The 27,391-nt window shown below is 46.2% G+C and overlaps 1 protein-coding gene across 2 annotated transcripts in view; it reads left to right on the top strand.

Moving 5' to 3' along the window:
- STAB2 (stabilin 2) overlaps positions 1-27,391 on the top strand; it is a 143,652-nt gene that overhangs the window by 30,911 nt on the left and 85,350 nt on the right. For both annotated transcript variants that reach the window (XM_026499790.4, XM_057316261.1), the window contains exons 8-21: positions 458-654; positions 2,285-2,418; positions 8,045-8,178; positions 9,804-9,886; positions 11,489-11,638; positions 13,104-13,247; positions 13,796-13,852; positions 14,006-14,131; positions 18,925-18,978; positions 19,281-19,361; positions 21,693-21,845; positions 23,180-23,242; positions 25,659-25,745; positions 26,522-26,608. In XM_026499790.4, coding sequence (XP_026355575.2) covers positions 458-654; positions 2,285-2,418; positions 8,045-8,178; positions 9,804-9,886; positions 11,489-11,638; positions 13,104-13,247; positions 13,796-13,852; positions 14,006-14,131; positions 18,925-18,978; positions 19,281-19,361; positions 21,693-21,845; positions 23,180-23,242; positions 25,659-25,745; positions 26,522-26,608 — 1,550 coding nt within the window. The remainder of the gene's footprint in view (positions 1-457; positions 655-2,284; positions 2,419-8,044; positions 8,179-9,803; positions 9,887-11,488; positions 11,639-13,103; positions 13,248-13,795; positions 13,853-14,005; positions 14,132-18,924; positions 18,979-19,280; positions 19,362-21,692; positions 21,846-23,179; positions 23,243-25,658; positions 25,746-26,521; positions 26,609-27,391) is intronic.

Here is a 27,391-nt window from a genome sequence, read left to right as displayed (position 1 = left end):
TGAACTCTGGAGGCAGACAGCTAGCATTCAAATCCCAGATCTGCTTATTACTAAATACATGACCTTGGACAAATTCTTTAACTTGCCTGTGCCTCCATTTTCCTATCTATCAAAGGGGGATAATAATGGCTCCTACCTTACAGAGTTGTTGTAAGGATTAACTGAGTTAATGTATGGCAAATGCTTAGACAGAGCCAGTGCCTATTATAAATACCACACGTATTCGTGCTTTCTTTCATGCTATTTTATATTTAAATCCACGTGTAACATGGCATAGTAATATATCAATACAGTATTTGTAGTTATAATCTCTGACAGCTATATAGAAATCTGTTCAACGGATGGGGGGCATCAGGTGGGGTAAGATGAACCGTTTCTCTCTCTCTCTCTCTCCCTCAAAACTATCAAATTGCCTGTGCAACTTTGATGAGCTCATACCCTGTCACTGCCTTTCAAGCCATCAATCCGTGTTTACAAGCAGTCTGCCATCCTCACGCTCATTGCACGTACCTGGGACCGAATCAGCACAGTTGCACCTGCCTAGAAGGCTACCACGGGGATGGCCAAGTGTGCTTACCAGTAGACCCCTGCCAGACTCACTACGGAAACTGCCCTACAGAGTCTACGGTGTGCATATATGATGGGCCCGGACAGGTGAGCCCATGATGCGTGGAACTAGGGTGTCTAAAAGTAGGGCGGCCCAGCAAAGCTAAAACCGTGCCATGGGTATCACTTGTCTGCTAGGTTCTCCCACTTCGCCCTTTCAGTGCTCAATTTGGGCTTCCTCTCCAGGTAGACCTCCCTTTGCTCAGGGCTAACCTCAGTGTGTCCCCTCCCCAGACCATCCTCTGAACTCACACTTTCCCAGCCCTTCAGGGAAAACTTAACTGTCCTATGTTCTCTTGTATCTTGGTCATAGAGGGTGATTAGCAAAATATATATACAATTCAAATTAGATTAACAAATCAACTGCTACCCAAGTCTTGGGTGAATATGTCATTGACTTTAACCTGTAATCCTCTATTCCCTCTCATATCTTTTCAAGGTAAGAGAGGACTCTTAGAACCAAAAATATTCTGTCCCGAAGAGATGAGCCTCGACAAAACGTCAGGCAGCCCAGACAAATAGTAGGGAGCAGTGAGGCTATTCTGGGGTGAGACCCTGTCCCTCTAAATCACATCATGACCTTGACTGGTAAAAAAAAAAAAAAAAAAAAAGCCAGGTCCAGAGACCTTTGTTGAGGAATCCAGTTGAAAGAGCCCTTTTGCTAATACTTCATTCATCCATCAACTATTTAGTGGGTGCTCACTACGTCCATAAATGCGCACCCAGCTCAGTGGAGGAAATCTCTCTGTACAGAAGGATATTGTTGCCCTGGTAGGAGGAAAGGCTTCAGTGCCTGGCCCAACCAGAGTCCCGTGTCCCCAGCAATCCAATCACCCCGTGGCAATGCTCCAGGAGTTCCCTGCAGAGAATCCACCCAATCCATCTTCCAGGAAAAAATGTATCACACGCCATTTCTGCTATCAACGTCTGAGGTGGGTTTGGAAAGAAATTCAAGGAGCTGAGCCGCCATCCTCAAAATGAGGGCCCTTCTGGGAAAAGCCACATCATACTCTGAGCCAAGGTCCCAGAACCTTGGGAGTGAGATTAAAAATAAACTTTGTCTCCAAAAAATGGGTCCCAAGGTAGATTTTCAAGTCTTAGAAACCCCCCATTATTCACACAGAAGCATTATTCCCATTATTCCAGAGTAGGGTTTCTCAACCTGGACATGACCAGAATTTGGGGCTGGAGAATCCCTTGTGGTGGGGGCTGTCCTGTGCATCGTGGGATGTTTGACAGCATCCCTGGCCTCTGGTGACACCGGCCTCCTCCCCTGTTGTGACGATCAGAAATGTCCGTAGACATTGCCCAGTGTACCTTAGGGTGAGAGTCCCCGTTGAAAACCACTCTTTAGAGCTATAATATCTCCCATCTGAGCCTCAGTCTCTACCCACCTGTAGACAATCTAAAACCAGGAATTATGGAGCCAGAAAGGCCTAGGGTTAGGAAACAAGAAAACCAAAAAGGTGAACTTTACAAACAAGGTGTAATTTCCCAATGGGTGAAATATGTAGACATGACTGCCAATTCCGAATACTTTGACAAATTTTCAACTGAAGCCCACACTTCGGACAAGCCCTAAGTTAGTTTTTATGGCAGAATACAGATGGGTTAAAGAAGGATATCAGCTTCTGTGACTAACGAGAACTCTTTCTTTTTCTCTCCTTGTCTTCTGAAGTCTCACTGTGAGTGTAAAGAACATTACCGCAATTACGTCCCTGGAGTGGGGTGCAGTGTGATCGATGTCTGTGAGTCCAATAACCCTTGTCACAGGAACGCTAACTGCACTACCATCGCACCAGGCCAACCCAAGTAAGTCTGTTCAGTTCCACCACCTTCTTTCCAAGTGGTGGCCAGCCAATGCTGTAAGTTCCTCAAAGGGCAGGAAATGTGTCTTACTCAGTCTTGTACCCACACTCACCCCCACCTAGCAGGATGCAAGGAGCACGGTAGGTACCCAATTACAGCTTTCTTCAATCACTGAATCATTCGACAATTGTTTCCTTTGTAATGACCATTAGAACGTGCTGAGATATGCCTGATAACTCGGTAGTAAGTGGTCTGAGCGTGGGAGAAGGAAACCACCGTCGCTGGGAAAACAAAGGTCTGCTGTGATGACAGGCGTTTGACCTCGAATGTATATGCCTGTTTCCTCATTCATGAAATATTGCTTGCTAGTGGTGCCAAACAAGACTGGGGAAGGTGAATAAACACCGGTGGTGTTTCCTGGACTCTAGGTTGTAAGAGAAGGGACTTACCGAGAGTGAAAATATTTGTGTGAAAACTCCCGAGGCCAAGGCAGGTTGTGTGGTATTTGGGGGTGAAAGACCTGGGTCTGAGTCTCAATGCTGGTATCTACGAGCTGAATGACCTTGGTGACACCATCTCTCTGGTCTTAGTTTCTCCATGTATGAAATGAGCATAGTGATGTCTACTTCGCTATGTTGAGAACATTACATGAGAGAATGTTCTAGAAACTACTATACAGCTGTATTATGTTTTCATTAGTGGGTGAACTGAGGCTAGAACCCCAGTCTTTGACTCCCAGACCGAGGCTACTGTGTCACTTTCTGTTCTCATTGTCGTCGGCATCTGTGAAGGACTCACTGCCACTGTGAGCTCAAAACCATAGTAGTAGACCTTGAACCGTGTAATTACTAACCAGTTTCTGTGCTTGCAGAGCCCCTTTTCATCTTCTCTGAAGTTTATTCTTTTTACAGTTGGGTCTGGAATGTGTGGATTTGCCCAGATAGGTTTTAGGATTGTCACGTTTTATCTAGGCAAATAAGTAGATCTGTACTCACTGTGGGTAGAGTCAAAAGAGCTTGGATGCCAGAACACCTGGGTTCAAGTCCCAGCTCTGCCTTTTGCCTTCATCTCTCTGAATTATGTTTCCTCTGTCCTATAAAGAGAATTGTACCTCCCACGAGACCTGTGATGAGGATTACATGAGAATTATTCATCAGTTTCTGAGCAGAACCTGGCATGTAGAAATCACTCTACACATGTGTGTGCTCACACCCACACACCACAATCATGTGTATAGGCATATATGTACACACACTTGTGTACAGCTTACATACTTTTTGCCATCCTCTCAGCAAGTCTGAGTACAATACTTCAACACTTTCTCTCCTTTGTATTTGAGAGCATAAAATCAAAAATGAAACTGGAAGGAACATCAGAATAATGTAAGTGGCATTAAAGCTTGGGTTTAGAATGCCCGTGGGGCTACCACTTGATCCCCTTGATCCCGCTCCCTCAAAAATGGACTGTCTGGGAAGGCTGGAAAGAGGATGAAGTAAGACTAGCTACGTGACACTGATAAAATATGGGGCCACTACTAACTTCGTGCAGGTCATTTAGTTCACCTTGGATAAAGATTTAGTTTACGCCTCTTCAGTATGGTAAGGAGCTTATGCAGAATATTCAAAATCCTACTGCCTTAGTCACAGAGGTCCACCCAATAAAGAAGAATGGGCTCAAACGTGGGCTCTTTCACTCACCCCTGGAGTGACCTTGGACAGGCCATGTAAGCTTTCCTTCACCTGACAAGTCCACTAGAGACCAAGAGGATCTCCCTGGAAAGAGTGGAGCTGATGCTTATAAGCGTCTTATAAGCAATAAGCTCCGTGTTGATTATTACTAAGAAAAACAAACAGCTTCCTGCCCTGCCCTGGGCACTGCATTCTAGAGTGCCCCATTCTGGCCCTCCACCAGCTACACCAGGGCAAGGGGTCTGAAGGAGGAAGGGGACATGCTCTCCCAGGGCCCGAGTCCCCCTCACAGACCATACTCGGGCACCTCTGCCTAAATGCCTCCAGACCAGCCTCCAGGACCTGCACGAGCGCTCCCTGGTACGATTCCCCCAGGGGCATGGCCGAGGGTTGTTTGCGGAGGGTATGAATGAGCAGCATTGTTTTCACCACCCTCACGAACACCCTCTTGGCTCTGGCTCACCCACTGCTGTCCCTGAAACACGCCACGCCGTTCCCAGCTCCATACACTTGCACAAGCTATTCCCCCTGCTTAGACGTCATACCCTCCTCACCCGCTCTGAGTCAGGCTAGCATATTGATCCTTCACTCTTCTTTGCCTCTCAGCCTTTGGGCTAAGATCAAGTGATCCTTCACTGTTCAGCTCAAGTGTCCCCACCTCTAGGATGTCTTCCCTGTGCTCCCAGACCACTCAGCAACCCCCTGGCCTCCTGGAGCACCTGAAATGCTTCTGTACATAGTACACGCGTAGTACAGCGGTGATGAGTGCAAACACTGCCACCTACACGCTATGTCATCTTGAGTGAGATACTGAACCTCTCTGTTCCGCTATTTCCTCTTCTAAAGTAGGGCTAATAACAGAACCCACCTCGTAGGATTGTTGTATTAAATAAGAAACCGTATCAGGCCCCTACCAAGGAAACTGGAATAGCAGCTATTAATAGATATTAGCTATTAGTATCACTGATCTCAATTCCCAATTAGAACGTAAGGTCCTTGAGGGTCCACGTCTTATTTATCTTTATTGCAACAACTCCTGGCACCCATTAAAACAATGACATGAGTGACACTTTGGAGGAACAAATGAATCAATGAAGGACTGAAATGAACAAGTGAACGAGTGAAGGCAGCAACTGTAGTAAGTCTTTTAGGACACCCTAGAATTTCACTAAATTTCATCCAGCACTCTATGTAATTAATTACATCCCATATCTTATAAAATGCCAATGGCTTGGGGTGTTTTTAGAGCTGTAGGACAGCAAGAGACCTTCACTCCTAATAGAGAAGCAATTGACAAAAGGGGGCCCCACTGTGAATACGCCACGGCCAGCTGAGAGCGTTTAAGTCAGAAAACCGTCTCCTGAAATGTCAGAGTCCAGACCAAGATTTTAAACAATAAAAAGTATTTATATCCCATGCATTCCATTCAGCAGCGTCACCATTAAAATACGATTCTCCTGCCATCCTTAAGCAAGATAAGTCAAGTTATTTTACACAAAACAGACTATTGGCCTCATAACAACTTAGGGAACTTTTAGAGAGGAACATACTTGGCGGTTCGTACAGGTTACTTGTCATGCTATTATCAGATGTCTTTAAATGAAATGTATGTAATTTAGAACAAAGACTATTGTAATAAGAGTTACCAATCCCCCCCACCGCCCACCCTGTGCTTCTCACATTCACTGTCCTGGAGCACAGGTCTTGCAGAGGAAGTTGATGTTTGTGTAGGAAACTGTTATTTAACTGTATTAAGTAGACGATTGATTCACTGTTTGATCCACCAGAGTGATTCCTTACAGCAAGGTTTCTCAAGCTCAGCAGTATTGATATCCGGGGCTGTGGGGGCAGTCCCCTGCGTTGTAGGCTGCTCAGCACCATCCCTGGCCTCCACCCACTAGATGCCAGCAGGACCTTCACCTCTGTTCTGACAACCAAAAATATCTCCAGACATTCTCAAATGTCCCCAGGGTACTCTGGTTGTTCTACGAAAAATTCCGAAGTCTCAATCAGTAAATGATCTGCCAATCATCCATCCAGCAGGAAAACTCATACGTATCCTAGAATTCTCTAAAGTGGTACTTTCTCCAAAACCCTGTTTCATATTCCTCCAGGCACAATTAGTCACTTCCTCCTCCATGCCCCATAGCACCCTACTCAAGCCTTCATCACGGTGCTTCTCCAGAGCTTCACCTATGTGGTTATGGACTTGCCTTGCTATATTCTGGCTCCCCCGCAGGACTGGTGGCCCTATTGCCACCATCTCCACCATCACCGTCATCATCGTCGTCACTGTCAGCATCATCTACCAAGTACTGAGCTTTTCTTATGTGTCTGTCCCTGTGCCAGCTGTTCCTCGTGCATCTTCTCTTCCATAGACAGCCCTAAACGTATCAGGAAATCCATTTCACAGATGAGGAAGCTGAGACTTGAGGAGATCAAGTGGCTTTATCATGTGGCCCAAGATTGTTTGTTTTCAGGCCCATCTTCACAATGTGAGACACTAAAAGGGCAAGGTATCTGTTATCGTCATCTCTGTAGCCCTCCTCCCTGGCAAGCTTCCTAGAATTAAGTGGATACTTGGTAAATAACCAGTTCAACAAGTAAGCATCATCCCAAGTGCTGGAATGTAACGAGGAAGGAGTAGGATGCAGGTTCTGGGAGAGCTTCCCTTCCAGCAGAGGAGACAACACCTCAGGGGCTCATTTTGGTGGACAGGGTTGTGATGGAGGGGGGTACCCACAGTCTGCTCCTGTTGGGGAGAGTCATGAGGCCAGGTAAGACTACTTAGAGCAGATCACTCCTGAGCCATGAGGTGAGGCCAGGAGACCATTCCTGGCAGGGCACATGGCCTGAGAAGGGCATCCCAGTCTCTGAAAAAGAAGGCAACTTGGGAATGCTGGAATTTGCAGCGTGCAGCAGGAAGGAAACATAAACAAGTTCCCCTTTGGGGTCTTGCAGGCCATGCTAAGCACTTAGACCTTCTTCTGGAGGTGAACGGAGTCCATGTAGTTTTAGGCACAAAGGTGCCAGATTTCCCTTTTGGCGAGGCCACTCAGAGGGTTGTGCAAAGGACCGATTTGAGGAGAAGGAAAGTGAGAGCAGAAAGACCAGTTAGGAAGTCACTCCAGCAATCCAGGCGGGGGTAATAAAACTCCGAAATGTTTGCTCAGCAAACTTGTTAAAAATACGTCTATTTGCCATGGGACCATATTTGGAAATACAACTGGACTCATGAGTGTCTAACTGTCCTTTGGAAGCCTTTTGTCAACATGAGTCATGCTGGTGGTATGATGACCGCGGCCTCCCTGCAGCTCTCATCTCTGCAGCACCCCTCCCCTACCCCACCACTTATCCCAGGATCCTGTGCAACGTCGCCTTCCGAAGCACCTAGCTGGCTTCAGCTGGCTATCAGCTCCTCTTTGCTAGGCAGCGGTGGTGTGCTAGAGCCAGGGCTTACTGAGTCGCGAAAGCTGGTGGTTACGTTTTCAGGATTTTGCAAGCTGGTTGACATCACACTGGTAGTTTGAGATTGGCCAAGGTGGGAGTACAACCCGTGGAAATTGGCAAAAGCTGAAAAGCAGGGCTCTGCCCTATCCCCCGCAGAGAGCTGGTTATTAAACCTTTACCAGCACGCCAGGGCTGGCGCACCTTTAAACCTTGTCCTTAACTCCGTGAGTCTTTTATGAAACTATTGTATAAAATTTCTGCAAATTCCATTATCTATATATTTATTGCAATTCAGTTGCCGCTTATCATTCAACCGTTACTTACGTACCTGCTCTGAACCAAACCCTGCGCTAGATATGACGTTAATATAGGGCATAAATATACACACGGCCCTTGCCCTTACTCTGTTCTCAGATGAGGGAGTTGGACTGTAGGATCTCAATACTCAATGGCTCTAAGACCCTGAGAATGTGTTTTCACCCTCCCTATAGATGCACTTGCCAGAAAGGTTACGTGGGTGATGGCTCAACATGTTATGGAAACATCATGGAGCGACTCAGAGAATTAAACACTGAACCCAGAGGAAAATGGCAAGGAAGTCTGACCTCTTTCATCTCACTCCTGGGTACGCGGCTGCGGGTGCAGGTTTCCACGTAAAGGGCACCCATCTTTCAGGCAAGGCATCTGTAAGACACAATCATTCAGAAAGGGATGGGCAGGGGAGGAATCTATTGGAATCGGCCCTCCTAGGGAGGAATCGTGCAGGTGAGAGGGAAAGCACAGGCAGCTGTTTCCAAGGAGACAAGGAATGAGTGCCAAGAGGTCCAGCAATGCAACAGTTAGTAGGCAGAATGCTGAGGACAGGGTCCTGGGGTCACTCTAGATTAACAAGTCTGCGACAACGAGACAGGGCAGCTACTGATATGAGGATGGAGACCACCCTCTTTCCCTTGACCTTGCAGGTCCTCCAGGTGTGAAGCAAGGTTGGCAGATAATACTGGGAATAGAGAGTGACTAAAACCCTGGGTTGTATCCATGTTCCACAGTGGGTGCCACTGAATTTTGAGAATAGTTGGTGTGACCTTCTCACATGCTGCTGGATGTTGCCCTTTGCCATCCCCCAACCACTAATTGTCTATAGTGACACCGCCTCTCCCAGCCCCTCAGGCGGGGTGACAATCTAAGATGCCCTCATCATTTCCAAATGCCCTCCAGGGGTTATTACCCAACACCCCCTTCAGAATGAAATATCACAGCTGATCGCAGCATTGGACAAGACTTTCAATAAGATATAAATTTGACCCATCAACAGAAAGTAAAACACAGACTTGACCCATCAGCAAAAGCCTTAAAATATCAGTATCGAGAATTTACCCGTCACCAAAAAATGATTTCCCAGAAAGAGCACAGATAGAGAATGGGTCAGTGCTGCGTTGTGGGCATAAACCTTAACATAGGGCCTGCACAAATGTCCTCCTCTTTCCAAGGCATCCTACAGGGAGTCACGCGTTTGTGGCATGCTTCTGGCTTCTTACAGCCTTCCTCTAAGAACTCGGACTATCAAATGACAGCAGACAAGGGTGACAGAGTGTCCTTTGCAGAATGTGCTCTCGAACATTTCCCAACAAAGTCCTGTTGACCTTCCACCCATTTATGAAGTGCCGGTCCACATTGTCTGCTACGGGACAGCCCAGAGCCCTCCCTGCCGTCCCAGCATCTCTGGGAGGATGGAAACAGGACCGGCCATCTAATTTGCAGGACATCATGCAAAATGACAAGACGGGGTCCTTGGTTCAAAAATTATTAAACACTTCAAGGTGGCCACAGCAGAGGATTAAATCAAGCATGAGGCTCTTCGGAGCTGGCCCTGGATGGAGCAGGCCTGCGTCTTTGCTCACCACCATGGCAAACAGCTCAGATAGCCGGGCACAGGGTCAGGCACCTGCTGGGATTGACTGAGGATTTTGTCACATGACCCTCACAAGTCTCATCCCAGGGTCTCCTTGAAGCTAAGACTGTGTCTGCAAGGAAAACCACACAGTGATGTAGACGCTTTGGGGGCCATGGCATCATGATATCTTGCTTTCTTAGAGCTTCCCAGTTTACCAAGGGCCGCACATACCAATTAGAAGAGAAGAGCTCTTGATTCAAAGGGCCTAAAGGGACCACAAGGACCACTGCTTGATTTTACTCTTCAGGTGCCACTGATTCATTTGGTGTTTTTTTTCTTTATGTATTTCTATTCCTAAGACAAAGCCTATGCCTGGCCACTAAGTAACCTGGGACCATTCACTGTGCTCTTGCCCACAGACAAGGGACTGAAAGGATTCAATGTAAGTATTTAAAATAAAGTGGGAAACCCCTATTAAAATTAAATCTACTGATGATAAGGTGGTGATTGGGGGTGGGCAGTAAACTTTTAGTGCAATATAACATCCTTACAGTAAGCATACAGATTGTAAGTGCACAACTCAATGCATTGTCACAAAGTGAATGTACCGGTGTATCCAGCAAGACCATTACCAGCTCCCTAGAGGGCCCAGCGGTGCCCCCTTCCAATCCTGACCCCTTCAAGGGTAATGACTGAGGGATCTTAAGTGTAGTCATTTGATAAACAGGATTTGCATAATGCAAAACTGCTTACTTCCTATGAGAAGAATTAATCTAATGTATTAACTATATATTTGTTTCTTTAAAATCATCATAAATGATGGGGTGCCTGGATAGCTCAGTCAGTTAGGCATCCGACTCTTGATTTGGCTCAGGTCTTGATCTCGGCTCAGGTCTTGATCTCAGGGTCATGAGTTCCAGGCCCACATTGGGCTCAGTGCTGGGAGTGGAGACTACTTTAAAAAAAAAGTCATTAATGATAACAGTGGTAGGGGGCGCCTGGGTGGCACAGCGGTTAAGCGTCTGCCTTCGGCTCAGGGCGTGATCCCAGCGTTGTGGGATCGAGCCCCACATCAGGCTCTTTCGCTATGAGCCTGCTTCTTCCTCTCCCACTCCCCCTGCTTGTGTTCCCTCTCTCGCTGGCTGTCTCTATCTCTGTCGAATAAATAAATAAAATCTTTAAAAAAAAAAATAATGATAACAGTGGTAGAGGAAAGTAGGAGAACACGGTAGTCTTCCCTGTGAGCTGCTGTTGTCTGGAGTGATATCATGCAGTGGGAATGAAACTCCTGGTGCCCATTGGAAGCATCCTATCATGATGGTGTCCATGATATTTACTACATTTGGTTTAATGGAGGTAATGGACATATTAATGTGTATATAAGTGGTTTCTCTTAATCCAAGATATCTTGTGATAATAATTTTTGCTGTATTGAATAAAAACCCAGGGAGTTACAGACCCACCCTCACCCTAATATGCGACCACCGTTGGACAATCTGAAATGAATCAACCATTAAACCTCAGAAATAGCCTCACGTCTCTCCTTATAGGGGAGGAGGATTCACAAATGTCAAATGTCTCTGCACGAGGCACTTTGCATGTGGTCTCTTGTTCGCTGTATAGATTATTTACACAGTTAATAAAAAGTCTCTGCTGATTGATTGCTGATGATATATAATACTGACAAAATGTAGATTTGATCCAGCCAATTTCAAAAATCCTACTTTTCCTGTCCAAAAGCTCCATGGATTTAGTCTGCACTTTCTTTTCGCATAACTTCTTGTTTCATTCCCATCTACGCCCTGGGCTCCGGATGACTCCCGGTGCCTGCACCAGCCTCGCTCCTGGTGGTTGAGAGGACACGGACCACTGCCTCCAGGTCGCTAGATTCCACTCCCCCAGAAGTCACCTGTGCCTGAAAGGGCCAAGCCCGAGTTAGGATGCCTTCTCATTGACATCTTTGATTGGCCAATCCATGCCTCACGACCTCATTTTGTCCTTCAAACACCAGTGGAAACTGAAAGAACTGGCTCTCTTTCCTCAGGTCAAAGAGCTCTTGATGGACAAGGAGGCTGCTCAGTACTTCGTGAAACTCCACATAATTGCTGGGCAGATGAACACCGAGCGTATGAATAACACAGACACTTTCTACACCTTGACCGGCAAGTCAGGAGAAATCTTCAACGGCGATAAGGTAAGGGTCTCTCTGATTTTGCTTCCGGAACAAAAGAGTCTGCTGAGCCAGTGCCCACAGCCAACTCTCTCTGTGGTTGGGCTCCTGAAGTTTATGAAGAACTTCTTTCCTTACTCCTTGTTTGCCAAAGCACTTCCCTATGAGGGCAGAAGCAGAGCGCAGCACCAGGAAGGATCGGGCAGGAGAGATCTGTTGTGGAAAGAGGTTATAAAGTGTTGGATTTTGCTCTGGTCTGAATTCGTCTTCAAGAGAACGTCATTCGGGTGCCAGCAGGAAGGAGAAGCTTTGCAGTAAACCTGTTTCCTGGAAGCGCCAGCACAAAGCCAGCTCGGCATCCCTCTTGCAAGAGGAAATGGATTATGTTTGTTTTAGGTTGCTGGAGTTTATCCACCTTCTGCAGACCTAGCATTCCCTCTCTCCTAATGCCATTAGTTCTGTTCTGTTGTTTAAGTAAAACCACCCCTCTTTCCTCTCACAAATAACTCTTTCTGAGCCAGAGGGGATGTGATTAATAAACACAACATGGGTTATGGCCTATATTGTTGCAGTTCACCCACTATCAGTAGTTGTTAGATTATTGAGCCCTTACTCTATACGAAGTACTGAGATGAATCTTTATTTATGTTATATAAGACTTGCAACAGCACCATAAAGATGATTTTTCAAGTGAGAAAACTGAGAGGTCACAAGTAAGGGCCAGAGCCAGGATTCAAATGCAGGTCTCCTTGACTCCAAGACCCGAATCATTAATCAGTGTGTTGTACTGTGTGTGAGAGGATGGATGGATGGATGGATGGATGGATGGATGGATGGATGGATGGATGGATGAACAGATGGATGGACAGATGGGTGGACAGATGGATGGATGGATGGATGGATGGATGGATGGATGGACGGATGGATAGATGAACAGATGGATGGATGGTTGGATGATGGATGCATAATGGATAGATATCTAGATAGATGGATAAAATGTAGCTTCTTTTCTTACAAGGACATTCCTTCACTGATTCATTCATTCATTCTCTCACTTATTCATTCACTCATTCAACGCATATTTATTGTCTATAGCTTGTAAGAGCCACATGAAAGGAAGAAGGAATTAGCTTCAGTCATTTATGCAACAAAAATTTTTTGTTGTCTGCCTTGTCTATTCGACACACTAACGTAGGTGATAAGTTTACAGTAAATTGAATCATTTTGCCCTTTCTGAACTTGCAGTCCATTCACATTTAGCAATCACAGGTAGTCATCAATGATTTCACACATTATCTTATTTGATCTTGATGAATGAAAGACCTGTGAAGTCAAGCAAGCAAATGACATCTTTCCCATTTTGGGTTAAGTGACTTACTTATCCAAAAGATCATATAGCCAATAAATGACATCACCCAAGGACTCAGAACTTCTAATCCAATACTCCTTCAAGGATACCACATTAATTTTACTTTTCTTGGTGTTTTAGGACAATCAAATAAAGCTTAAACTCTACGGAGGCAAAAAGAAAGTAAAAATTATACAGGGGGACATAGTTGCTTCCAACGGGCTCCTACACATACTTGACCGAGCCATGGACAAGATGGCACCCACATTTGAGAGCAACACTGAGGTGAGACATTTTGGATAAAAGTTAGGTCAACCCAAATCCATCTTTTTTTGTTCCCTGGAGACTCATATCAACGAAGAAAATGCATGCCAGCGTTATGTGCTTGTCCTTCATGTCTGTTAGGGCCCTGACTATGGGGAAAATGGGATGATTTCTGTTTTCAGTAGAATTCTGGGTACGTCTGCCAACAGAAGGAAAAGCATGCATTAGGTGTTAGAAAGATCTCAATTTCATGACCTCTTTTATGGCCACATATAATCATTCAGTCCAGTGATGAGTTGTCATGAAAAGTTATCCCTCGTACTTTATGGAGGAGGGCAGTCCTCACTACGATAAAAATTTATTTCTTTTGACTCATTTGATGATGGCCAAAGGCTACTTCAGAACATGCGATCTGAACCACTAATTTAGCAGGAAACATTTCTATCATGCGTTGCAATTGACAGGGCATTTTCTATCCACATTTACACATACACATAAACTCTGTCACGGACCTTTTAATGTTGGGATGTCTATATCCTAAACCACCTATTTCTTTTCATGATTTTTAGCAAACTATAATGACATTGCTACAACCAAGATACAGCAAGTTCAGATCTTTGTTAGAGGTATGTGCTTTTCATGAATTTCTGGAAAATGGTTTTATGTCTAATCTTTCATATAATGAGCATAGGTGTCAATTAGTAATATTTGCTAAGGAATTATTTAAAGTATTTGTCAGAGATAGGTTGCATATATAAAATTTCACTTCTCAAATGCAGGAAACCAATGTGGGACATACCTTAGATGAAGATGGGACCAATGGACCATACACCATTTTTGTTCCAAGTAATGAAGCGTTAAACAATATGAAAGATGGCACCCTTGATTACCTCCTTTCTCCAGAGGTATGGTATCCTACTTACTCTGATGGAATCATGTAGGCATCATTGCCTCAGTCTGTGCCCCTACAGACTTTCTCCAAACTCGGGACATTCAATAAGTGACACATGTATCACCAGCTACCCTCCTGCAACCAAGGCAGACATCATTAATCAATCACAGTCCTCTGGAACTATGGATGTGGCTCCAATCTCCTAGACAGAGTTCCAAGTAGCTAGACAGGCTGAGCACAGGAAATAAAATCTATTTGCAACCCCAGGTCTAAATGATTGGTTTGATTTTTCCTGGCTCTTTTAATATTTCTCAGTATCAAAATCAATATTTTAAGTTGCCTACAACTCTAAAGCTGTCCAGGAAATGAACTCTAAACCAGGCTATTCTGGGCCAGGTCTAGGCTAAATTTAAAAGGAATAAATATTGGGGGCCACCTGGGTGGCTTAGTTGGTTAAGTGTCTGACTCTTGATCTCAGCTCAGGTCATGATCTCAAGGTCGTGAGTTCAAGCCCCATGTCTAGCATGGAGACTGCTTTTAAAAAAAGAAAAAGGGGGGCGCCTGGGTGGCACAGCAGTTAAGTGTCTGCCTTCGGCTCAGGGCGTGATCCTGGCGTTATGGGATCGAGCCCCACATCAGGCTCCTCCGCTATGAGCCTGCTTCTTCCTCTCCCACTCCCCCTGCTTGTGTTCCCTCTCTCGCTGGCTGTCTCTATCTCTGTCGAATAAATAAATAAAATCTTAAAAAAAAAAAAAAAGGAATAAATGTTATTTTTAGATGCCCAGGCATTCCTTTCTTTTGCTTTCATCTTTCTTCATACTAACCCTCTCCTTATATACCATAAGCCTTCAATTCTTTCACATTCTCTTCTAGAAAGATTTTTTTAATACTTCACACAAAAGTATAAGTGACTGAAACCATTTAAAGTGTTTCCTTTCCCAGAAATAACAGCCTTAAACCAAAGGGAATGGTAACTAATATGGAATTGTGTTCATTAGAATGTCAAAGGATGGAATTATAGGAAGGGCCACAAGCTTTCCTCCAGTGCCCTGAAATCATGCCACCATCTTGGCAATGGGGCAAGACTATCCATGACCTCAGGTAGATCAGTTCATTATACAGAATGGAGGGTCCGGATCTTTTACAGTAGTGATTCCTAAACTTCAGTATACTTAGGAATCACCCTTGGAGCTTGTTAAGTAGGCAGCTTTACAAACCATACCCCAAGCATTTTGATTTAATGGCACCTCTGTAAGATCTAGAAATAGACATTTGGGGAAGCACCAACTTTCTGACTCAGGCCATGCTGTGTTTGGAACCCTGAATCTTGTTGCATGTATGGTTTAGAGATGCACATGGATACATACTTTCTAGAATACTTTCAGGTATCTACAAGGACATCTTGCCTTCAGAAAACTTTGGATTAAAAATATGTGGATCAAAGAGATAAACTGGAAGGTAATCTCTTACATTGCAAATAAACATTCACCATATTAAAGGATTTGCTACAGGTTTCCACTTAAAATGCTAAATTTCCCAGTGTCTTTAAGATAGGATGCTATTTTAAAAATACAATTCACACGCAAGTTTTCTGAAACCTAGCTATTGCAGAAAAGCAGTTATAGCTCTCTTTGGCACTCACACTCATTTAATTTTAAAGCTAAAAAAGTAATGTTGCTCCCTTGGGAAATTATTAAAATCCTGAGATTATATGGCTGCAATGAGTACATAGCTTCTAATTTGATACCGGGGTTGTTTTTTAATAATATGAAAAGAAGTCTCAAACACCTAACCAGTTACACTTAAAATTAAAACAAAACCTTTTAATTAGAGTAGAAAAAAATCAACCTCCCTGCTTTTCTGTCAAGCACCTTTGCTCAGAAATCTGTCTTTCTCTTGCTTCATAATTCCTTCAGCCTGTGGCTGGAGCTGCTGGCTTGGTCGGGCTCTCAAGAGTAGATTGTGTACCTCTTCCCAGCTTCGTTCAGTGAGATGGCCCTGTAGCTCGGAATTAACCTATGGGGGGAGTATTTACACCGCAGAAATTGGCCGACTCTGTAAATCTGGGCTCCTCTGTTCTCCCACAGAACTGACTTACCAGCACACCACCTCTCCTGGCTCTCACTGTCCTTGCTCTCAACGGCAGTATCTTTCTGCCTGCAGAGAATATAAACATTTCAAGTCTCTCCATTCTGAGTCAAAACTGTTCTCCCACTTTAACTTCTAAGCGAGGAACAGAATGATCATTTCCGCTTTTTTCTCAGGCCCAGAGCCTGTTTGGTTAAAACTTCTCAACCTGTAGGAAGGTCTCTCTCTCCATGCACTCTAATAGCATCCTTCAGCTTTATTTCAGGGAAGAAACTCAGCTGGAGACAGGAAAGTCCCCATCAGCCATGCCCATGAGACAGAAAATAAGCTGATTTCATTAGAGAAATGGCTTCTAATTCTGATTTTGGAATGTCATGTTTCCTTTTCAGTGTATTTTTCTGCTTCTCCCTGAAGCAAAATTTCAGTCCAGGAACCATCCTATCCGAACAGAGACCACAGCTACTGATGACCAGCCCCAGTTTATGACTTCATCACTGAACTAGGCAAAATGAAAGCACAGGGAACCAGAGATTGGCCCTTGCCAGCCCACAAATACCTTGCAAGTAACATGGGACAAAGGGAGGTGAAATTGCAGAGCTCAGGGTCAAATTAACATTCGATAGAAAAACTCTCTCTCTGCCCTGGCATCAAAGGGCTGGGTTTTTGTTATTTTTACCTAGAACAGCAGGGAGGAAGCGAATGTCTTCATAAGGGAGAGGAGGTACTAACTACATGGAAAGGCTCTGCTACCAACAGCAGCACCTGGACACACATCCTGTCGATTTGAATCACACTGGACTCAATCTAACTGAATGATGGCCCTCATGGCTCCCAGCCAGCCAAGGCGACAGGCACACACATGGCAGGAAAGATGCCGATCAATTCCTTTGTCCCTTTCATTCTCCTCCTTCTTGTAAAAAAGGATCCAACACCAATTAATTCTTAGGACTTTAAAACTGAATGATCCAGTTGGTAACGTCTTCCCTACAGAATCAGAAGGTTGGAAGGGGTCCACACCACTCTCTTTATTTTGCAGGCCAAACCAAGCCGAGAGGTGCTACGTGGCTTGCTCAAAGTCACAGCAGCACAATCAGAATTAGAACTCACGACCCCAAGGTCCAGCTCAGTGCTCTTCCCAGGACCCTATCGGCACAAAAGTTTTTACGGGGCCCACTGTGTACCGCACACTGTGTGGCCTGAGGACTCTGATTAATAAGCCAGACAGACTTAAGCCTAAGAAGGACCATGGACCATGGACCAGCAGGGGCTGACCCCTGCCCTCCGGGAGCTTGCAATCCAGCTTGGGCTGACATTTCCCAGCAGTCCCCACTTTTGCTTACCCCTTCCACCACTGAACATCCAAAGTTGTAATCACATTGCTCCTGCCTGCAAGTCCTCACTTGTGGGTACCATAAAGCAGCTGCAAGGGGACAATAAGGGCCAGAGTCTAAGAGTCTAAAGTCACATGGTAGCAGAGCCAGGGCTGCAGAAAGCAGCCTGTCAGGGCTGGCTACCTGGGGTTCAACTCCAATGTTCTTATGGGTAAGCCTGCCCTGCACATACTGCTTTTGACTTATCGATATGGTGGCCATCCAATGTATCATCCACACCAGGATACTTGAGAGTGAATGGGACTGCCAACATACTAGGCGTAAAGCAGGGCTGTACCAGACAAGCCAGGGTAGGGGGTCACTCTACTTACAGAAAACTCCTCTGGCCTAGGGACCTAGGACAAGTGCAGAGGGGAGTCTGGGCGCACGGGACTCTGATTCAGCAAGGCTCTCTTTCGACCTGGGACTTCTTGCTGTTGGAACATGTCCCTAGAACGGTCAGCCTCTGGGAGGTGACTACGATCTCGATTTGTGATTCCCCTCCCGTCCGAGCCGAGTAACCACGGCTGTGCCACTTAAGAAGCAGAACTCAAGGGTTATGTAGCTTGTAACTCCCAGCTCTGACTCTGCCAGGAGATTGCAGACCCCCATGGCCGCTGTCCCCAGAGTGGTTCCCTGCGCTTCTCACCTCTGTACGCTCTCCCCAGGGTACCCCTACGGGGACTGCTCACCCCGCTGATAATCCCAAGACTCTCTTTTTTTCCTCCACCACTACAATGTTTCTGAAACACGAGAAATCGTGGAAAGCACTTTGAAGGAGAGGTGACCATGGACCATGGTGGCACAGAGGGGGAAACTGTCCTGCCCAGATATTCCTAAGAAGGCTTGTGTATTCCTAAATATCCAGCACATGGTCTGACAAGCAGACATTTATTTATGGAGAAAATGAAACCGAATCGTCAACTGAGGCTATCTTAGAAATTCCAGAATGTAGCTTTAGACGTTCAGAGAGGTAATGGAGCAGAGTGACTGAGAACTTCTTAGGCTTATTAACCTAAGTTAGCTTTGTGACCTTTGTCGTGTCTTTAAAACTCAGTGTTATCACACATAAAATGAGTCAATAGCGGTCCCTCCCTCACAAGGCTTTTAGGAAAATTAAATAAAATGTGCTTATAATGCTTTCAGAACAGCTCCTGCCACAAAAGAGGAATTTGGTGAATGTCAGCTCCTGAGGATGGGTTTTTTTCTCATCCTGAACTTCCCAGTGAAGAGATTACGGGGCATTGAGTTTTCTGGATTATGCATCCAAAGTCATTGGAAGTTCCCACAAAAGGGGGAAAGTTGTATTTTCTGCAATGACTAAAGAAGTATTTTGATTCCATTGCAGGGATCTCGGAAGCTTCTGGAACTCGTCAGATACCACATTGTCCCATTTACTCAGGTTGGCCCCACGTTCCTGCCCTATTTTTTCCTGCTTTCCACATATCTGACCTCCTCTTACATTCCATTATTAGAGTGCTAGAAAATCCGTGACAATTGTTCCTTATCTCTAGCTCTGGGCATACCCTTAGCAATGAATAATGAGCCGTTATCAGAGAACCCTCAAAGCCACAAAACAGATGACATCAAACCTCCCATAATTTACTTCCTAGACTTCCGAGCTATTTTTTCCAATGAGAACTTTACAAAAGCAGGGCCCCATGCATTGCTCAAAATGTCTGTGTTGTTCTCTTCTCTTTGCAGCTTGAAGTGGGTACTCTCATTGTGACCCCACACATTAGGAGCCTGGCCAACCAGATGATACAGTTCAACACAACCAACAACGTAGGTGAAAATTCTACTGCCGTTGTCATGACTCGCATGCATTTTTGCTCTGCTTATGATTGTTCACCGGGTTATCCTCCCTCTGCTAACTCACAGGCTTACAGTCTTGATGATTACTTCATTCATTCGTTATTTCTTGCATTTCATGATTTCATTTATTTGCTGAGCAACTGCAGGTGTGAGACTCTGAATTAGATGCCCGGGATAAAGCAATGCAGAAGCCAGGCTTACATTCCAGCAAGGAAAACAGACTTTGAGCAGCTAATTAATGACTAGCTAATTATTTCATTGCAATTATAAGAAGTGCCATTATAATTATAATGAGAGTTTACAATAAGAGGAGGCTGGGCGTCTAGAGGTCCTCAGTAAGGTAGTGATGCTTTAGCCAAGTTTCAAAGGATGAGTACAGGGAACTTCAGCAGAGATGAGTAGAGAAGAGTTCCAGGCAGAAGGGAGAACATGTGCAAAGGCCCTGTGGTGGGAGGGAACATGACTTACTTAAGAAACTCAGTGAAGGCAGCATTATTCAGCTAACACCCTGGGCTAATATCAGCTAAAGTCTGACAATGCGCAGATTCTCTCTCCTGTTGATTCACTGGTGGTGGTGATGATGATGATGATGATGCATCTTTTCTGCATCTATTGAGTGCCCACTATGTGCCAGACACCATTCTGGGTCTTAAATGTAGACCAATGAGCAAATAGAGAGAAGTCCCTGGTTGCATGGAACTTTCATTCTAGTAAATAAGAAGATAGACAATAAACAAATTAAATAAGTAAAACACAGCATATATTAGAAGTTAGTAAGTGCTAAGGCAAACGAACAAAGAAGGGGGATATAAAGCAAGGAGGGGGCTGGCATTTTAGATAAAGTGCCCAAGAAATCCTCATGGAGAAGAAAACATCTGAGCAAAGGCCAGAAGGAAATGAAGACACAAGCAAGCAGCATGAATATCTGGGGAAAAGAGCATTCCAGAGAGAGGGAGCAAAGAAAGGCACAAAGAAGGGACCGTATGCCTGACCTGGCTGGGGAACAGCAAGGTCAACGTGGCTGGAACAGAGGGGATGAAGGAAGAGTGGTAAGAGGTCAAGGCAATGGGAGGGAGAAGGAGAAGTGGGGTCAAGTCACGCATGGCCTAAGAACTCTCACTTTAAATGAGATGAGGAGGGGCGCCTGGGTGGCACAGCGGTTAAGCTTCTGCCATTGGCTCAGGGCGTGGTCCCGGCGTTGAGGGATCGGGCCCCACATCAGGCTCCTCCACTATGAGCCTGCTTCTTCCTCTCCCACTCCCCCTGCTTGTGTTCCCTCTCTCGCTGGCTGTCTCTATCTCTGTCAAATAAATAAATAAATAAATAATCTTTAAAAAAATAAATAAATAAATAAAAATAAATGAGATGAGGAGCCATGGGGGATTTCACGCAGTGGGGAGACATGATCAGACGTCCATTCAGGGAGGCTAGTTAAAAGCTGATGGCAATAGCCCAGAGAATGATGGCGACTCAGACCAGGGTGGTAGCAGGGCTGTGGGATGAAGTGGTCACATTCTGAAGGCATTTCAAAAGAAGCCCCAGGAGAATCTGCTGATGGATTAGAGGAAGAAGTCTCCTGAGCTTCTGACTCGAGCCACCAGAAGGATGGAGTTGCATTTAATACCACAGGTGGAGCACAGGGGGGGAATTGGAGGTCAGAATTCTTTGCCAGTCTGTTCATTTTCTGCTCCCTCCCCTACACCATAAGCAGGGGCTTGTCTGGGGTTGTTACTGATGTATCCCCAGCGTCTACAGCAGAGCATAACACAGGGTCCATAAATGCATCTGAATGAATGGATCCCCGCTTCTCCAACAGAGAGGTAAAACAGGTCCCCCGCGGTCTCCTAGCAAATATACTACAGAGCTGGAATAGTTGTACCCCTTCCCAGCCCTGCACCTACAAGGACCATTTCTGCAGAGACATCCTAGCCTGGTCTCAGTCAGCAATTCATTTAAGATCCGTCTTGCCCTGGGGCGCTTGGGGGGCTCAGTCAGTTAAGCTACGGCCTCTTGGTTTCAGCTCAGGCCATGATCTCAGGGTCCTGAGATCGAGCCCTGCATCATACCCCCCACTGAGCGTGGAGCCTGTTTGGGATTTTCTCTCCCTCTGTCCCCCATCCCTTGCTCTCTCTCTCTCTCTAATAAATAAATCAACCATTAAAAAAAAAAAAAGACCCATCTTTTCCTGTCAGCCAGGCCCTTCCCAAAGCAACTGTCTGAGCAGTCACCAGCACACAGATCTGCCTGGGGATGGCTGGTGCCCCGCAGGACAGAACGAAAGACGTCATTGCTTCTTTCCAGGGACAGATTCTGGCAAATGATGTGGCCGTAGAAGAGACCGAGGTCATCGCCAAAAACGGTCGAATCTACACCCTGACTGGCGTCCTCATCCCTCCCTCCATCGTGCCGATTCTGCCCCACCGATGCGACGAAAGCAAGAGAGAGATGAAATTGGTAAGGAAACTAGGAAGATAAAGAGGGGCCCCTGAAAAGCCCCACGGGGCAGGCATCATCCTTCCCTCTCACACTTCTGAGGAAGCTCACAAGGAAAGCCTCACCCCAGGAGCCTCATTCCAGACGGGTTTCTGTCTCCACGAAGAGGCAGGCGGGCCTGAGGTCCTAGCTCATAAACTGTGACTGAAGGCTCCTCGGGGGAATGTTCCACCATGATCAATGCCTCCCAGCTCTACTGGCTCTTTAGAGCTGCTGTACCAACTTAGCACAAACTAAGAGGCTCAAAGCAGCAGAAGTGCATTCTCTCACAGTTCTGGAACGCCGTGGTCTGAAATCCAGGGGTTAGCAGGGCCGTGCTCCCTCTGAAGGCTCTGGGAGGGGGGGATCCTTCCTCGCCTCTTCCAGCTTCTGATGCCTCCCAGCAATCCTTGGCATTCCTCGGCTGCGTTAGTCCAATCTCTGCCTCTGTCTGTACATGGCTTTCTTCCCTGTGTGGGTCACTGTGTGTGTCCCCCTCACTTCTGTTAAGGACACCAGTCATTAGACTCAGAACCCCCCCCCAATCTAGTGTGACCTCATCTTAACTAATTACATTTGCAAAGACTTACTCAAGGGGACATGAATTTGGTGGGGAACACTAGTCAGCCCTCTACACCAGAAGTCGGGTCAGTCCCTGCCTGTGTCACCTGGGACCACCTTGCTCCAAGCCCATAGCTTTTCTCCAAGGAACTTAAAAAAGAATTTCTTCTCAGGTTGGGTGCTCTGGCCTCACCAGTCAACCATCTTTCTGTATTTCTTTTCAAATACCAAACTTTCTGTTTGCCTGTGAGCTTGTGTACCCTCTAATGGCTTTTCCTGCTTCCATAGCAACCTACTTGGCTGAGCTGGCTTTATTCAAAGCACCCCAAATTTCAACACCGCTGTATATGTGATCTTTCGGTTCCCATGGAAACCATACCCACCCCCGTCGTGTGTGGCCAGTGCTAATGCGTCATCTCTGGCGCAGGTGGACAACGGCAATGCTTCCTCGGGGACAGGTGCCTCTACATGGCAGACAGTCCATCAGAAGCCTCAGGCCAGTGGACAGTCGATCTGACCCTGAAAGAGGGAGAGGAGGGGGCTGCTCCAAGCAAGCTAGTTCCCCCTCCCAAAGCTCTGGCCACGGCACTGACTTCCCTCCTTCTCTCTGGGGAGGCGTCAGTAGGGAGTGGAGAGGGAGGCCAGGAGTGGTCCACTCGTGGACCCTATTTCAGAAAGAAGCCTGAGGCCAGATGGGGTGGTCCCCTGCTCCCTCTTCCAAGGATGCCTGTACTGATCCTTGTCTTTCCTTCCAGGGCACCTGTGTGAGCTGTTCTCTGGTGTATTGGAGCAAATGTCCTGCTAACTCTGAGCCCACAGTGAGTGTGACGGCTTCATGAAACCACACCTCACCCAAGCGACCCCACCGGTGTTGCTTCTCATCCTTTCTACCTTTCCTCTTAATTAAGAAGAATTAATTGAGAATTAATGAACTGAGAATTAAATGAACATTATGCAGATTAACAAGAGAAAAGTTCACAGATTTTATGTGTACACAGGGGCACCCATAGGAAAGCGAAGACCCAAAGAAATGGCAAAATGCAAATGTTTATGTGGTAGGTTAAATAAAGGGAGGCAATTGCGGGAAAGTCACTGAAATGTACAGGGAGGCTAGAGGAATTTCAGAATTATTTTAACAAGGTCCATTTGTGCAGCTTTTTCTCTGCTTCAGCTTCCTGTCTCTGGTGACAAGATGTCTCTTTTGTCCTGGTACGGGGAGGGCGTCTTTCACAGGGGAGCTTTATCCCCTGCTTTCAGAAATGAAAGGGGTAAGTCAAGAGTGCCCCTTTTCTATCTGCTGTTTTTCAAGTGTGACTTGAGCTCAAAGCAATCCTTAGGCCAAAGTGGCCAAGCTGGGGCTGGCATATTCTGCCACACTTTACTCCTGTTTGGTCTTCCCAAGGATTTTTCTAGATAGAAATACAAGGACTATCATGAGAATGACATTAGGACCATCAAACCCTTTTCAAGTTGGACTGAATTCTGCACACATCTATTGAGAGCTGGTTCCCAGGGCATAGAGATGAATGAGACATAGTTTTGTTTTGTTTTCGTTTTTGTGTTGAGAAGCTGTAGTCTAACAAGGAAAACAGATCATTCTACAACAATCCAGAATTCATATGCCAAGTGCTCTATGGATGACAAAAGCAAAATGCTCCAAGGTAAATGATGATAGAAATCTCTGCCTATAATTTTGTCCTAAAAAAGAGCATCCCAACCCGAAGTATCATTCAACACTAGAATAGGTCACTAAGGAAGGAGATGAGCTCTTTAACGGAATCCTACTGAGAAGCATTTAATAAAGCAAAACATGAACATTAAATTGGCACAGGTGCGTAGATAGTTAATTTGCTCAGTGAAGCCATCACCGCTGAGTCCTACAGGATATTGTCAATCAGGGAATATGGAGAGGGAGGAGAAGAGAGGAAATCATGCTGACCAGCATCAGAGTGGCTGCTGTGTGCCACCGTTCAAAATGCTTTCAGAGCACACCTACGAGGTAGGTATATTACCATCACAGCCATCGTGTGACCTGGGAACGAAGGTAAGGAAACAGAAGACACTTCGTACAAGGTCACACGGCTAATACGTGGCAGAATCATGATCCTACATCCCTGAGCCCAAGTAAGGAAAAGAAGGAGAGAAAGAGCAGAATTAAATACATGGGTTAGAACCAAAAAAGCCCCAAAACTTCCCTTCCCAGGCTCCCGTGATCTATACTTACTTAATTATCCTGAGAGCTGACAAGAGGACTGAATATTCCTTCCTCAATGACCTCAGAATGCCTTTACACAGCTCAGATTTGAGGATTTTACAGCCCATGAAGTTCTCAACGCTACCTTCTTGAGCAAGAGCCTAAGACAAAGATGTGCCTCCACATCAACGTTTACCTCGCATAAAATTAGAGCCAGGGACGAAAGGCTTAGGATAAAACCTGGGATCAGCATTATTGTCCCATTTCACAGATGAGGCAGCTGAGGCTCACAGAGACTACATGACTTGCCTGTGATATCCTAAAGTTAGTACGTGGTAAGACCCATTCTCTGGACCTGTCCCTCACTAGCAGAGCTCTTGAGGAAAAAATCATTTACCTGTCGGGACCTCCGTTCCCTCATCTACAAAAGAGGGATGAAAAATGTCCACACCGAGTTGAAGATTGATGACCTTGTACATGCAGTGTGTCTGCCCCTAGTGAGTTCTTGATAAATGGCAGCTCTAGATAATGACGATTAGGCAGCAGGGGGTTGAGAATGGAAGGTTGCATTTAAGTCTTTCCCCTACGCACACACATACACGCCACTCCTAAGAGAAAAACTCGGACCATCCCTATTTTGTTTGGTGGATCTTTCTACAAACTAGAAAGAGTCTCTACCGGCTCCAAAAGTTCTCTGTAGAAGGAGCTTGGGGACGGTTATTGCCTGGAAGAGGGACCTGAGCCACACCCGGGATGAATGGGAAAGTGTTCCCTGATCAGCTGGCAATGTCTGCTATGGCAGGAGAGGGGAGGTGAAGATAAATGTGCCCCGATTTGTGCCAATCCTGGCCTGTGTTCTACCAACAAGGAAAGAAGGTGACTGGAGCTCTGACGGGGAGCCACATGAGCTGGAGAGCTCTGGTGCTCTTTCCTGACGTCGAGGGGAAATGGAAATAGGCTGTCGAATGTATATAGCAAGCAATGCCCAGAGGACCTCAAAATGCAGGCTCAGTGCATTTTTCCCGTTGGCTTTCTTCCAGACACTCTTCACACACAGATGTGTCTACACTGGCAGAGTAAGGAGCCTAAAGAGCGGCTGTGCCCGATACTGCAATGCCACCGTGGAGGTGAGGCCGGCAAGCCAGGCAGCTCCAGGGCCACACTCCTGGGCCTCAGTGTCTGTGAGGTCACAGGGTGCCAGTGGGGCCTGGGCAATGCCTTCCTGCAGGGGAATGGCAGGGTGAACTCTCTCCGCGGGGCCCAGGTCACCCCCTTCCCTGCATCCATCCCTCCCATGGTTCCCTCTCACTCTTAATGGTGAGCCCACACTCGACGCTCCCCCCGAAGGACCAGCCACTGCCTTGTGTCCGACCTGCCTCTTACCCTCTTTCTGACCCCAGAGTGTGCACGCTGGCCACTCCCTCCCTTGGAGCACTTTTCCAGATTCTCCTGGGGCTGATCCATCATTCAAGTGTTTAACTCTCACCACCCCCTCACCCTGCCATCACCACCCAGTTCACAGTGGCCTCCCCAGGCTCCTCCCACCTTGGCCCCCACCTGCTACCACTTCCTTACAGTATTTTGTCTTCCCAGCACGTACAGGTCCCTTTTTTTCCATTGATTGTCTCTTCCTGACTACACAGAGGTTGGGCTCCATGAGTGCAAGCCTTCGTGTCTTGTTCTCTCAGTGCCAGAGCTGGCTTGGCACCCATAGTCAGCCCTCGGTACACGTGTGGTGAGCAGATGGCCGAGCACCAGCCACGCCATCACCTGCAGAAGAAGTCGAGCCCATAAGGGGGAGCTAATGCTGTTTATTACAATAATGGAAATTAAAATGTTATTCCTTTGAGGAATTGGCACTCTGCTTGCGGTTTTAAAAGGCAACACGTGTTTTGTTTCTCAGATACCGAAGTGCTGCAAAGGTTTCTACGGGCCTGACTGCAACCAGTGTCCAGGAGGCTTCTCGAATCCGTGTTCGGGGAACGGCCAGGTGATATAAACCGTTTCATGAATGCTGAGCTTGGCCTGTCCTAAGTCAAGTGGAAAAGTAATTTTTAAAACCACTAAACCAAGAAGTGTTACAGTGCCAGTCACTCTTCCCAGAAAGTAAGAGAAACAGATCAGTTGCAGATCAGAATAGAAGGTATCTCTAGCAGAAGGAATTGGGGCCAGGGATGGATGGTGGCAGGGGTGGGGGTGGGGAGTCTGGGAGTGTGCCAATCGCTGCTTTCCTGCAGCTGACCACTTGACCTTGGATAACTGAAGGAGTCTCCCTCTAACCCCACTTTCCTCCTCTGGGAGGAGAGCAGAGTCCCCTGCTTTGATCTCCAAGATTTCTTTCAGGATGAAGATTACTTTACTTAAAAAATAAAAAAGGCACTGCCCAGTGATTGCTTTTTTTAGCTCACCTCCAAAACCTAGTAAAACGTAAAGGCCCAAACTTAACTCCTCCAGCTTAGAGGCCAGAGCTCAACAAACAAAGGTAAAAGTAGCCATGGTTCACATGGGAAATTACAGATCTGTACATTTCAGAAACACATCTAAAATATGCCCCTCTTGAGGGGAAGGAAAAACTGCAACGACGGGTGGGCTGAGGTGAGGCAAGAACAGGGTGAAGTGGGTACGAATTAGCGACCACAGCCCGTGCCAGGAGGTCACCAGCGCCTACTCTGGTGCACAGTGACCATTGCAAAGCCAACCTTGAAACGGCGGAAATGGGGAGGTGGAAGGCAGAAAGTCTCACGCTGCAGGGGGAGATGCGACGGGGCGGGGG

Source organism: Ursus arctos, unplaced genomic scaffold (genome assembly GCF_023065955.2).
Source record: "Ursus arctos isolate Adak ecotype North America unplaced genomic scaffold, UrsArc2.0 scaffold_21, whole genome shotgun sequence".
Taxonomy (NCBI): Eukaryota; Metazoa; Chordata; class Mammalia; order Carnivora; family Ursidae; genus Ursus; species Ursus arctos.
This window is presented reverse-complemented; position numbering and strand designations above follow the sequence as displayed.